The sequence below is a fragment of the Lampris incognitus genome, chromosome 11 (assembly GCF_029633865.1).
Source record: "Lampris incognitus isolate fLamInc1 chromosome 11, fLamInc1.hap2, whole genome shotgun sequence".
Classification (NCBI taxonomy): domain Eukaryota; kingdom Metazoa; phylum Chordata; class Actinopteri; order Lampriformes; family Lampridae; genus Lampris; species Lampris incognitus.
In genome coordinates, this window is record NC_079221.1 from 48570485 (window position 1) to 48582780 (window position 12296).

The following is a 12296-nucleotide window of genomic DNA, read 5'->3' on the forward strand; positions in this document are numbered from 1 at the left end:
TTTTTATGCAGGGATCTGCTTATAGCCTGAACCGCGTGCCACCACAACAGCACATGTATGCTTACCAGCAGCCAACTCAAACACCTCCCTTGCAAACAGGTCCAGCCTGCATCTTTCCCCCTCAAGAGCAGGGCTTCAGTGCTCCTCTTCGTTTTGAATCTCCAGCCACCAGCCTTCTCTCCCCATACAGTGAGGAATATTATAGCCATGGTGTCACCCAAACAACCACCAACCCTCCCTTACCTGAACCTGGGTACTTCACCAAACCATCTGTAGTCCCCGTTCAGCCTCCAAAAAGTATAGAGGGGAAGCCTGTGAACTTTGGGAAGATCTCATTTAGTCAGCAGGCACCTGCTGAAGTCCAAAATGTGCCTAGTTTTGGATCGGGGGCACTTGCCCAATCCACGCCATCAGCTGCATTCAAATTCAACTCCAACTTCAAATCCAACGATGGAGACTTCACCTTCTCAGCTTCTCAGACTAAGCACAGTGAGAGCCTGCTTGGTCTATTGACATCGGACATTCCCACTAAAACAGATGTACCATCTGGGCAGATGACTCAAGAGCACCCCCAGAATCAAACAGGCATTTTTACGTTTGGAAGTAAAAACCTTCCTGGGTTCACTTTTGCTGATACAGCTCAAAGAACAGGCACCGGAGGCTTGTTTGGAAAAGCGGAGCTGCCATTTCAATTTGGTGAAGACACCAAGCCTTTGTTTGGAATGGTAAAGTCTACAGAAGAGCAAGCAGTGGAGAGTGATAATGACAGTGCTCAAGGGGAGGAGGATGAGGATGGCCCTCACTTTGAACCCATTGTACCCCTTCCTGACAAAATAGATGTAAAAACAGGTGAGGAAGAAGAAGAGGAGATGTTCTTCACAAGGGCCAAGCTGTTCCGATTCGATACCGAAACAAAAGAGTGGAAAGAACGGGGCATTGGTAATGTAAAAATATTGAAACATAGCACTTCAGGGAAAGTTCGCCTCTTAATGAGGAGGGAACAAGTCCTCAAGATCTGCGCCAACCACTATATCACTGCTGATATGCTCCTGAAACCAAATGCTGGCTCTGACAAGTCTTGGGTCTGGAATGCTATTGATTATGCAGATGAGCAGCCAAAGCCTGAGCAGCTGGCCATCCGCTTTAAGACAGCAGATGAGGCATCACTTTTCAAAACAAAGTTTGAAGAAGCTCAGAAAACTGTGCCAAATCCACCAGAGAAGCATGGCCAGCTGGAGCAAAACGAAACAAGCCACAATTCTTCCAAACCTCCAGCAACAGCATTTGGAGCCCAGTTTGCAATTAAAGATGATGAATGGGAATGTGGTGTGTGCTGTGTGAAAAACAAGGTCACATTCACTAAGTGTGTTGCATGTCAGAGTCCTATTCCTAATTCTAATTCTTTATCAAAGCCAGATAGTAAAACTCCTGAAACTACAGGGGTCCCTGCAGGGCAAGCCATGTCAAGTAGCTTTACTTTCAAGTTTGGGACTGATTCATCAAAAAACAGCAGTTTAGGCTCTAAATTTACAGGATTTGGGAATTTTAGAGCTTCTCCTCCCTCTTCATTTACATTTGACACCAACCATTTAACACAAGATGATAGTACAAAAAGTATGTTTGGTTCTTGCTTTGGGACTAGTTTCGGTGCAAAGCTCGGACAGTGGGATTGTGGTAAATGCACTGTGAGAAATGAGGCCACTGCAAATGTTTGTGTAAATTGTCAAGCCCCTAAACCCTCAGCTATAGCTACTGCTGCAGCACTGACTGAAAATGTAGCTGCACCAACAACAAAGGTCTTAGTGTCTGACTCTGGGTTTGGTGGCCAGTTTGCTAAGAAGCCAGAACAATGGGACTGTGACATATGTTGTGTAAGAAATGAAGGTTCTTCTAACAAATGTGTCTGCTGTCAAAATCCTAACCCCTCCCCTAAAACAGTAGAGGTTCCAGCAATATCAAAGCCAGCAGCCATGCCATTTGGATCTGATTTGGGGGCTGCTTTTGTAAAAAGTGATCAATGGGACTGCAACTCATGCCTTGTGCGAAATGATGCTTCGACCTCTAAATGTGTTTCATGCCAGACCCCACGCCCTACCCCTTCCTTGGGAACCATGTTTGCTAAGAAAGACGGACAGTGGGATTGTGAGGTTTGCCTGGTGAGGAACGATGCGTCTGCCATTAATTGCGTCGCCTGCCATAGTCCTAATGTCAGAGTACAAACCACATCCAGTAGCAATCCCTCCAGCTCCACCTTCAGTTTTAGCTTTGGAAGTCCTAGTTCCACTAACGAACCTGCTGGAACTTGTGCCAGCACAACCTTAGGAGCAGACAGCAGTTTTCACTTTGGTCCAACTAAAGATAAAAATTCAGTTGCATCCTTTAAGTTTGAGGCTCCACACTCTGGAACTAATGTCACCAGTGCTTCAGTCTTTTCATTCTCAATGCCCATTCCATCTGGTGGTTTCAAGTTTGGCACTCAGGGCATTACTAAAGAAAGTTCTGCAGTTGATACTAAAACACCTCTATTGGAGTCTGCCTCCATGTTCCTGAAAAATGTAGCTGATGAACATAGAGAGAAAGAAAAGGAGTCTGCAGCATTACTGTGTGAAACTGAGCAAGGCCAAAATCCAATATTCACTGCTAAACCGAATATGTTTAGTTTTGCAGATTTGGCCAAGTCCTCTGAAGGGGATTTCCAGTTTGGCCAGAAAGACCCCAATTTCAAAGGGTTCTCACGTGCTGGTGAACAGCTGTTTTCATCATTCCAAGCAACTCCAAACAAAGAAGACATCTCTACTGACCAGGACAAAGAGGAAATGTACAAGACGGAGGAGAATGATGATATCCAGTTTGAGCCAGTGGTTCAGATGCCTGAGAAGGTCGACCTGGTGACAGGGGAGGAGGATGAGCAGGTCCTTTACTCTCAGCGTATCAAGCTGTTCAGATTTGACTCTGGCAGTAGTCAGTGGAAGGAGCGTGGAGTGGGAATCCTCAAATTCCTGAAAAACAACAATAATGGTAGACTTAGGGTGCTGATGCGAAGAGAACAAGTCCTGAAGGTCTGTGCCAATCACTGGATCACTACTACCATGAATCTTAAGCCCCTAGCAGGCTCTGACAAGGCATGGATGTGGCTTGCAAATGACTTCTCTGATGGAGATGCCAAACCAGAACAGCTAGCTGCCAAATTCAAAACCCCTGAGCTGGCTGAGGAGTTTAAGCAGAAGTTTGAAGAGTGCCAAAGACTTCTCTTAGATATCCCATTGCAAACTCCCCACAAGCTTGTTGACACTGGTAGAACAGCACAGCTCATTCAGAAGGCTGAGGAAATGAAATCAGGACTGAAAGACCTTAAATCCTTCCTGACAGATGAGAAAACAAAGATTAAGGACAATGACAGCCAAACAAACATCACAACATCAAGCAGCATTTCAGGACTTGTCATTAAGTCTCATGCTGAGAGCACTGGCCCCACCTTGGAGTGGGATAACTATGACCTTAGAAAAGAGGCTTTAGATGATACTACTGACACATCGGTCTATGCCTCCCCTGTTGCCAGCAATCCGATCAGGAAGAACCTTTTCCGCTTTGGGGAATCCAGTAGTGGGTTCAGCTTCAACTTTCAGCCTGCCATCAGTCCCTCCAAATCTCCTAAACTCAACCAGAGCAGAGCATCAGTGGGAACTGATGATGAGTCAGATGTAACTCAGGATGAAGAGAGGGATGTTCAGTACTTTGAACCAGTGGTCCCCTTACCTGATCTAGTGGAGATTTCCACAGGGGAAGAAAATGAGCAGGTGGTCTTTAGCCATCGGGCCAAACTATACCGCTACGATAAAGATTTGGGCCAGTGGAAAGAGAGGGGCATTGGAGACCTCAAGATCCTGCAGAATTACGTTACCAAACGGGTAAGGCTGATCATGAGGAGAGACCAGGTACTCAAGATCTGTGCTAACCACTGGATCACAACTGCTATGAAGTTGGAACCTATGAAGGGGGCAGAGAAGGCTTGGGTCTGGAGTGCCTTGGATTTTGCTGAGGGAACAGAGGGCAAAGTTGAACAATTGGCTGTGAGGTTCAAGCTACAGGATGTAGCTAACAAATTCAAGGAAGCCTTTGAAGAGGCCAAGCATGCACAAGAAGAGGAGGTCCTTTTAACTCCGGTGACATCGAGAATGGTAACTCCACTTGATACTGGCACTTTAGGAACTGCAACAAAAATGGTCACCACTGTATGTGGAAAGGCAGCTGTTGCCATTCTTGAGGAGACCACTAAGAAACGCACTGAGTTGCCAGATGACAAGTCCTCTGTCACAGCTATGTCACAGAGCTCACCCAACTTATCCAAGACAGTGGTGTCCCCTCCTAAATTTGTCTTTGGCACTGATAGTCTTCAAAAGATCTTTGGCGCTCCCAAGGCTTCATCTGAAACTGAATATTCATCCTCCAGCTTCAAAGCTGAAGATGGTGGACAACTTGCCCAGGCCCCACCTACAACATCTGCATTTAAAATCCCAGAAAAAGGTAAGACCAACTACTCCATTTAAGATATATTTTGAGTGGTTTTTGAATGCCACTATCTTGACAATGTTTTGTCTCATCTGCAGATTATAAATTCCTCGTTCACATGGTTGCTCAAGCTGGTCAGCAAGACAGAATTTGTATTAGTCATTCAGTCTTTCCCATCCGTGCAGTACTCTCTTAAAATTGTTACGCATATTACATAGTAACCAGCATTTCCAATTAATTATTATAAGATTGATACCGTAAGAGATTGATTAATTTATGTAAAATTTTCATAATAGCAGTGCATCTGTGTGTAGTACTTTGGGCATTTTGTCCTTTTCCTTGTTTGTATGAGTATAATCACAGCCTTATGTTTAGCTTCTTCTCACCCAACAACCCCATTATCATTTAGGGTTGGATTTTAGGCTTTTCAAAGATAACCCAATGGCTTTTTGGACCAGCACCTCAACCACCCAATTTGGGCCCACAGGTACACTTCATCATTGCAATGGTTGTGTGCCGTGCAATACGTCACCTGGCAGGCCCCTCACTACCAAATAGTCCTAATCTGACTGCACGGAGTGTAATAGAGAAGCTAACCTTTTGCATGCCCTGTGTGTTGATACCAATCAGAGGTGGCTGGTTTTACCTGTCCCCAAAAATATATTGGTCTTTGCTAATCTTGAGTATAGTGCTAGGCAATATATACTTTACTAGGCTGAAAAAATTACGATAAAATTATTCATATCTGATGAGGATTTTTATCTCAGTGTTTATAAATGTACTTTGTCAAGTCTAAAGGTTAATTTTGCTGCTGAATGAAAGATTAAATAGTGAAGTTTATTTGACCTTAAAACACTTGAAATGATTCTATTTACAAAATCTATGCATGATTACTGCAATTGCTGCACACAATGGAGTAACATAGACAGCAACCAGCAGGAACCAAATTCTTTTACAGCCTCAGCAGCCATGTTTATATAAGAATTGTGAAGGCAAACAAAATTATGTTTAAACATAAATTTTTGCAATGTACCCTATCAGCAGACAGTACATATAACAAAAACAATTCACAAGAAAGAGCAGTAGTGGAAATAAAACTTAAATTATATCAACAGGTATTAAATCATTTTTCAGTCCTTTTTACAAAATTGCAAATACAAGTGATGAATGACTAAAGGGCTGTTGTAAATATCATGGTATTGTTCAAAGTGTGTAAAAAGTGCTAATACATTAACAACTAAACATACGGCAATGGTGGATCATGTGCAGTGAGCGCGCAGCACGACATTGCATGTGCAGTTGATGTGTGTACTATTCTAGAACACATAGTATTTAATGTTTTTTTTGTTTAAATATATTGGCAAACTATCATCAAGTTAGACAAACTGTAATTTCCCCATTCTGAAGTCCTCATGTACATGAAGTAACATTAAAAGTTGAACTTACCTTGCACTCACTGCAAAGCAAAGGGTGATGTTTGCGGAGATGGGTAAACTTGTTGGAGGTGTTTGCCCCCTTTGCAGCAACTTTCTTCTTGTATATTTTTCAGATGGGGTAGTCATCTTCTGTGAGCTTCCTATCAGAATTTTTAAAATAACCAAAATATGCCCAGACTTCAAAACCTTGTCTTTTTCAATGAGTGAAAAATCTGAGCAGCACTATTACCTCCTTAGCCATTGTTTTGGGGGGGAAAAACTAGCTAGTCAGTATAGCGCGTTCAGCTAGCAACATGGCACGCTGCACCTACATGGCTACGTAAAGTACATTGAAGTGATTGTTGCTGCCTGGGCACCCTGAAGGGAAGAGAAGCAACCCAGCTATTCGTTTCATTTCTGTAAACTTCTTCATGCATTGTCTTTAAAAAGACTATGTCATCAATGGATGGAGCAAGCTATTTCTTCTTAGTTCTCCTGAGCACATTGTGTGCTCTGTGACTCTCCCTTTGTTGCCCTTGGTTGAGTTGAACAGGCCGCCTTGTCGCACCCTGCCATAAGTTAACTTCTCTTTCAGCTGTATAAAGCTGAAAGAGAAGGGAGTGAGGAAGGAAGGCCTACCATTCTCCTGCACGTTCGTCTTAAAAGTGCTCACAATTGGCTTGTGTGCATTTCCGAGGCATACATCACTGCCAGAACCCAGACTACGTCCTACCTCTGTGCAAAAGGTGCATTGTGTGGGCCATTGATCTGCTGTCAGACTTTGTGTACCCTAATAATGTCCCTCCCTAGCAAGAAAAGGATTTGGGCTGTCGGGTCAAGCTCTGGAATGTGGTCTGCTACTGTCCTTCAGATGGGGGTGAAGAAGAGCTGCTTCTGGTGTCAGTATTTCAGACCTGTTGTCGAGTAGTTGATTACACTCTATGAGCATTTATAGAGTGAAACTGTCTGTTCTGATCATTGACTCAATTTGGAGGCCCTCTGCTTTTCTCCCAGACATGTCAACTTGCCCGGCACATGTTCTGAGTGAGTAAGAGGATGGGTGGATCTGGATGTTAAATACTTCAGAGAAGTCTGATCAAGCGGACTGGCGGCCTGTCCAGGATGTCTCCCTGCCTGCCACCCAACGACTGCTAGGATGGGCTCCAGCATCCCCGCACCCCGTATTCAGATAAGCTTTTTGGATACTGGATGGATAGAAGTCTGATCAAGCTAATGAGCAGTTGCTCTGATCATCAAGTGTGGCATACATCTTGATGGCTTTTTCACATTGGCCCTGTGAATGTTGTGAATGGGGCAGTTTTTTTCTGGTCCGGGGCTCTTTTTGTTGTGTTCCCACTGGGATCTTTAGCCGAAGAGACATCTGTTTTGTGGACTGGTGTGGGAGTACCTGTTTGCTGGATTTTTCGCAAAACTTGCGTCACTTCTGGTTTGGACCTCATAGCAGATGAAATCAGTAAAGTAGGAGAACGGGGGGGAAATGGCCACTGTGTTCATCTTTGTACTTTGAGCCATAGGGTAGCCATTTCTCCTGCGGACCATAGAGTAACTTCTCCACTCTGGGACCGATGCCACAGCTGGTGTTCAGGTAGGCTAAACCCAGTAAGTATCCATCTTCCTTAGCAGATTGGAGCTCCATCAAGAGGTTGCCGATCTCCTGAGCTTGAAGTAGTGCGTGTTGGAGATTTTGGGGAAACAGTCTAGTTTCCTGTAGAGTGCACATTCGTTGAGTTCCGATAAGACGTAGCACTCCTTGAGCCTGGCCCAGGCTTTCCTAAAAGCTGCTTCAGGGTCGTTAACATGCACTGCATGTATCCTCCTGACGTGGTCAACTGACTCTTTGCCTAGCCAGTTCACCAACAAATCTAGCTCCTCGCTGGCTGTAAGACCCAGGTCACTAGTAGCGTTCATGAATGACAACTGCCATGCCCTATAACTCCTGACGGTCATCGAATTGGTTAAGAGCCTTACTTGCAGTAAGCCAAATACCTGGCAAAGTCTTCCATTCCATGTGTCTGTTCCAGCTGAGGTCATGCTTTGTCTGAGGATGACGGACTGAGCTGTAGAGTCCATGGGCTGGCTAGTACTTCTTGGGTCTATCAAGTACTCAGAACGGGTGCGAGGGGATTTGGGAGAGAGGCATAGACACCAGTGAATGATTCCTCTGCCTTGGGTAGGTTGATGAGTTGACTGCCAGACAGACTGGCAGTGCGGTTTATTGTTAGCTGGGGAATGTCACGTGATGAGACTTTCCAAGATTAAGTGGTGGGGGTGTACATACTCTGATGTATCCACTGTTTAATTGTGCAGTTTAGACTGCTTCGATGTAGTTACTGGTATGCTCAATGTCCTTTTCCAACAGCAGTTTGCTTACATTGGTGCTGGATGCTTCACTCTCCAATTCTACTGCTGCTTCTAGGGCCTCAGCCTGTGTGATATCAGCGGCTGCTTCTCTCTGAAGATTCAGTGCTCCCAACTCCGCATCCAATTTGGCCTTCTCCAACTGCAACTTTGCTTCCCTCTGCTTGTTCCATTTTTAGTCTTACCTGAACGCGCCCCTGCTGTTTCTGCCCTGGCCCAGGCTCTTGCTGCAGCACCTGCCGATGATGTGGATAAACAGCCGCTCCTCAGGCTGGATACTGAAACACTGTTGTCCTTGCATCCTTCTGAGATGCACTGTACTTGAGCTGTTACTATAACAGTTGTAGCACCTTCTGGTCTACGCCTTTTCACTATACTGTCCTGCTTGAGGTGTGGCAACCACAACTGGACAGCTAGCCAAACTGCTCACAAAAGGCCCGAGAGTCAGGATGTAGCCTTCAAGCTCCAGATATTTAATGCAGGCTCAAGGTGCACAAAGATTTGAAAAAAGAATGAAACTAAACGGGCAGAATACAACTTAATTACTGCAATGTTTGCTGTACAGAGGTAAGTATCTGAGTGCACCAGCATGGTCATCTCTGTACTAAATCTCCTGTAATCAATAAAATGCTCAAAACCAAATGAATACCAGTTAAACAACTACATAAACACAGCACTATTGAAGATGAGGACTAAATGCTAAATATCAACAGCTAATCACTGAAGAAACCAACATGGCTGAGTTATACACTAGCATAGAAATAATACCTTCAAAAGTTACTTTCACAAATGTTTCATTAACACGTTGTTGAATTGCTTATTGATAGATTCCAACTTACAGGCAGTGCTTTCAATGGCACAGCAGGATGGCAGCAGATGAACTTTCTGTGCTCTGGTTGGGCTGAAATCTAACCTCCTGTGGCCTACATGTGCTTTCCTTTCCTACTTCCTGTCTACAAAGGAAGTTGTCCCAAAAGGCTCCAATTAAACAGAAATGCTGTAGAGAGCAGCAGACACCACACTCCAAAACATAAATGCCTGGAGGACAGAATACATTATGTAATTGCAGCTGGAAAAACGTATACTATTGTTTTGTTTTTTGTTTTGGTTTTTTTTTTCCATTGTGATTTCGGAGTCAACATAATGCTAGATAACCAGACTACTTATTTTTTGCTGTTTTACTTTTGTGGCTAAGCTCCAAAAATGAAATAACAAAGTTGTGAAAATATATAATACCCTTATTGTTGAAAACTGCATGTGCTGTTTTGACAACATTAGAGAAATGTAATACTAAGTGCGCCACCTTTTAAAGTAGTGATATTTTCCAAGCATGACTTTTTTTCTTTTACTGTTTTTCCCTCCCAATATCTTCCTGCATTACAGGACTTCCTAAGGCAGAAGAGGACACTGCAGAAGAGGACACTGCAGACTCTGACGTGGAAGTGGTGTATGTGAGGGAGCCTACTGCTGAGCAGGCCATTTTAGCCAGGAAGCTGAAGCTGCCATTAACCTTCTTTTGCTATCAGAATGAACCGGGTTATACTAGCGATGACCATGCTGATGGTAAGATAAAAAACAGAGTGAGCAACCCCGCTAACTTTCCTCTTTACGATTAGGCTACACTGCAAAGCAAAACATGTTAAATACAGCAATACTAGTAGTTTCTCAGTAGCTACAATAGCATTTCCCATGGCTGAGCTATGTTTTCTTACCGTTGTTTTATGAATGAAAGTCAATCAACAGTGCAGCCATTCATCTTCATTCATTTTATATCATGAAAACCGCGATGCTTCAACACATTTGATGTCTTTTTAATAAGGGCTTTGAAATTATGACAGCCTGATCTCGCTCTCATTTCATGTCAAACCTGAACACTTGCGTGCAAGGGTCTGCCATGGAGGCTGTGCATCCACAGACTTGACAGGCAAAACGTTTTTACTGGGTAGATTTTTTTAGTTTGAGCTCTGCATGTTAAAAAGCCATTTTTTTCCTTCCCCTCATATTTCCCATTCAGTTGACTTGGGTGCTGTGCAAAAGTCTTATAATGGCAGGAAAACACGGGTTTTTCTGTCCATGTGTACGGAGAAGGGAAGATAGTATGTTCGCCTGGCGGACACCTGCACTCTGAGTGTACTCCTCTAGTTACCAAAGCTGTTTTATCATGTCTCCTACTAATTTAGTCCAATATTCACCAAATTTCACCCAAGGGCTCACTGGACCATTACACACACATGTTATCCATTTGTTTTTTTGTTTTTGTTTGTTTTGTTTTTTAGTACTATTTTGCTTTAATTGGCTTCCACAGTTAAATAAAATACTATAGTGGGGGGCGTACTTTTTTCAAAAAGTAACATAATTCATTAATGCATACTACTATCTTGACCAAACTTGGTGAACTAGTACATATGTGGACTTGAACCTAAGCGAAGTAATTTGTTGCCATTTCGTCATTAGTAGGTGCTATTCATATATATTATATACCTTCAAAATTTTACATTAACATTTGTGTTTGTTTATCATAGGAAAACACGTTTTTTTTTCCCCTGTGCTCTTCTTGTGATTACACATTTATTCATCTTAAGTCACAACCACTTAAGGCAAATGTAATTGTCCGCCATTCAGCTACAAGAGCTCATGCACTGATGTGGGGTGACTGGGCATGGCTCGCAGTTGGGGTTCCAATTCATTCCAAAGGTGTTCGATGGGGCTGAGGTCAGGGCTCTGTGGAAGCCTGTCAAGTTCTTCCACACCAAACTCGGCAAACCATGTCTTTATGGACCTCACTTTTTGCAAGGGGGCATTGTCATGTAAGGAAAGAACCTTCTCTAAACGTTGCCACAAAGTTGGAAGCACACAGTTCTCTAGAATGTCATTGTGTACTGTAACATTAAGATCTCCCTTGACTGGAACAAAGGTCTCTAGGCCAAACATTGAAAACAGCCCCAGGCTATTATTTCTCCGCCACCAAACTTTACTGTTGGCACTACACATTTGGGCAGGTAGCATTCCCCTTGCAGCCACCAAATTCATATTCGTCCATCTGCAGTGTGCTTTAAATCACGCTAGCCAATGCTTGGCATTGCGTATGGTGATCTTTGGCTTTTTTGCAGCGGCTCGGTCATGGAACCCATTTCATGAAGCTCCCGACAAACAGTTCTTGTGCTGATGTTGCTTCCACAGGCAGTTTGGAACTTGGTAGTGACTGAGGAAGAAAATTTTTATGCGCTTTTCGGACACCGGTCCCATTCTGAGCTTGTGTGGCCTGCTGCTTCATGGCTGAGATGTTATTGCTCCTAGACATTTCCACTTCACAATAACAGCATTAAAAAGTTGACTGGGGCAGCTCTAGTAGCAGGGCAGAAATTTTACAAGCTGGCTTGTTGGAAAGGTGGCATCCTATGACAGTGCCATGTTGAAAGTCACGGAGTTCATGTATGGCCCATTCTACTGCCAATGTCTACATAGGCTGCAAGGCAGTATGCATGATTTTATGCATCTACCAGCAATAGATGTGGCCGAAATAGCCAAATCCACTCATTAGAAGGGGTGTCCACATACTTTTGGCCATATAGTGTAACTGAGTCATAGTAAGCAATACAAATTACATTTAAACTTCCAAATTTTCAGTATTGCACACTGATTAACAATCCATGAGCTCATGATGCTGTCAAGTATAGCTGATGCATTATAAAATGCGTGGAAGTCTAAGGAAGTCCATTGTATTTATAACCAGTTTGTCTCAAATGAAAGTATCTGAATTGCCAACACTAAAAATGCCACAGGGATTATACTCGCAAAAAGTTGCTGACTATACATCTGCCTCATGGGTCATTAGGTGCTTGGACCCCGCTAATCGCCTCTTGCGGCTGTATGTACAGTTTTTTATATTCATTGCTATGTTTGGCCCCGAATTCTCAGATATTCAGGGTTGAATACTTAGGAATTGCATTCACCTCCTCTGCACTTTAGGCTATTTTATTCCCGTGTTCATTG

The 12296-nt window shown here is 43.5% G+C and overlaps 1 protein-coding gene across 1 annotated transcript in view; it reads left to right on the plus strand.

Moving 5' to 3' along the window:
- Positions 1-12296, plus strand: part of ranbp2 (RAN binding protein 2) — an 83665-nt gene that overhangs the window by 50657 nt on the left and 20712 nt on the right. The window contains exons 20-21 of the mRNA XM_056290031.1: positions 12-4524; positions 9687-9866. Of these exons, the coding sequence (XP_056146006.1) occupies positions 12-4524; positions 9687-9866 (4693 nt within the window). The remainder of the gene's footprint in view (positions 1-11; positions 4525-9686; positions 9867-12296) is intronic.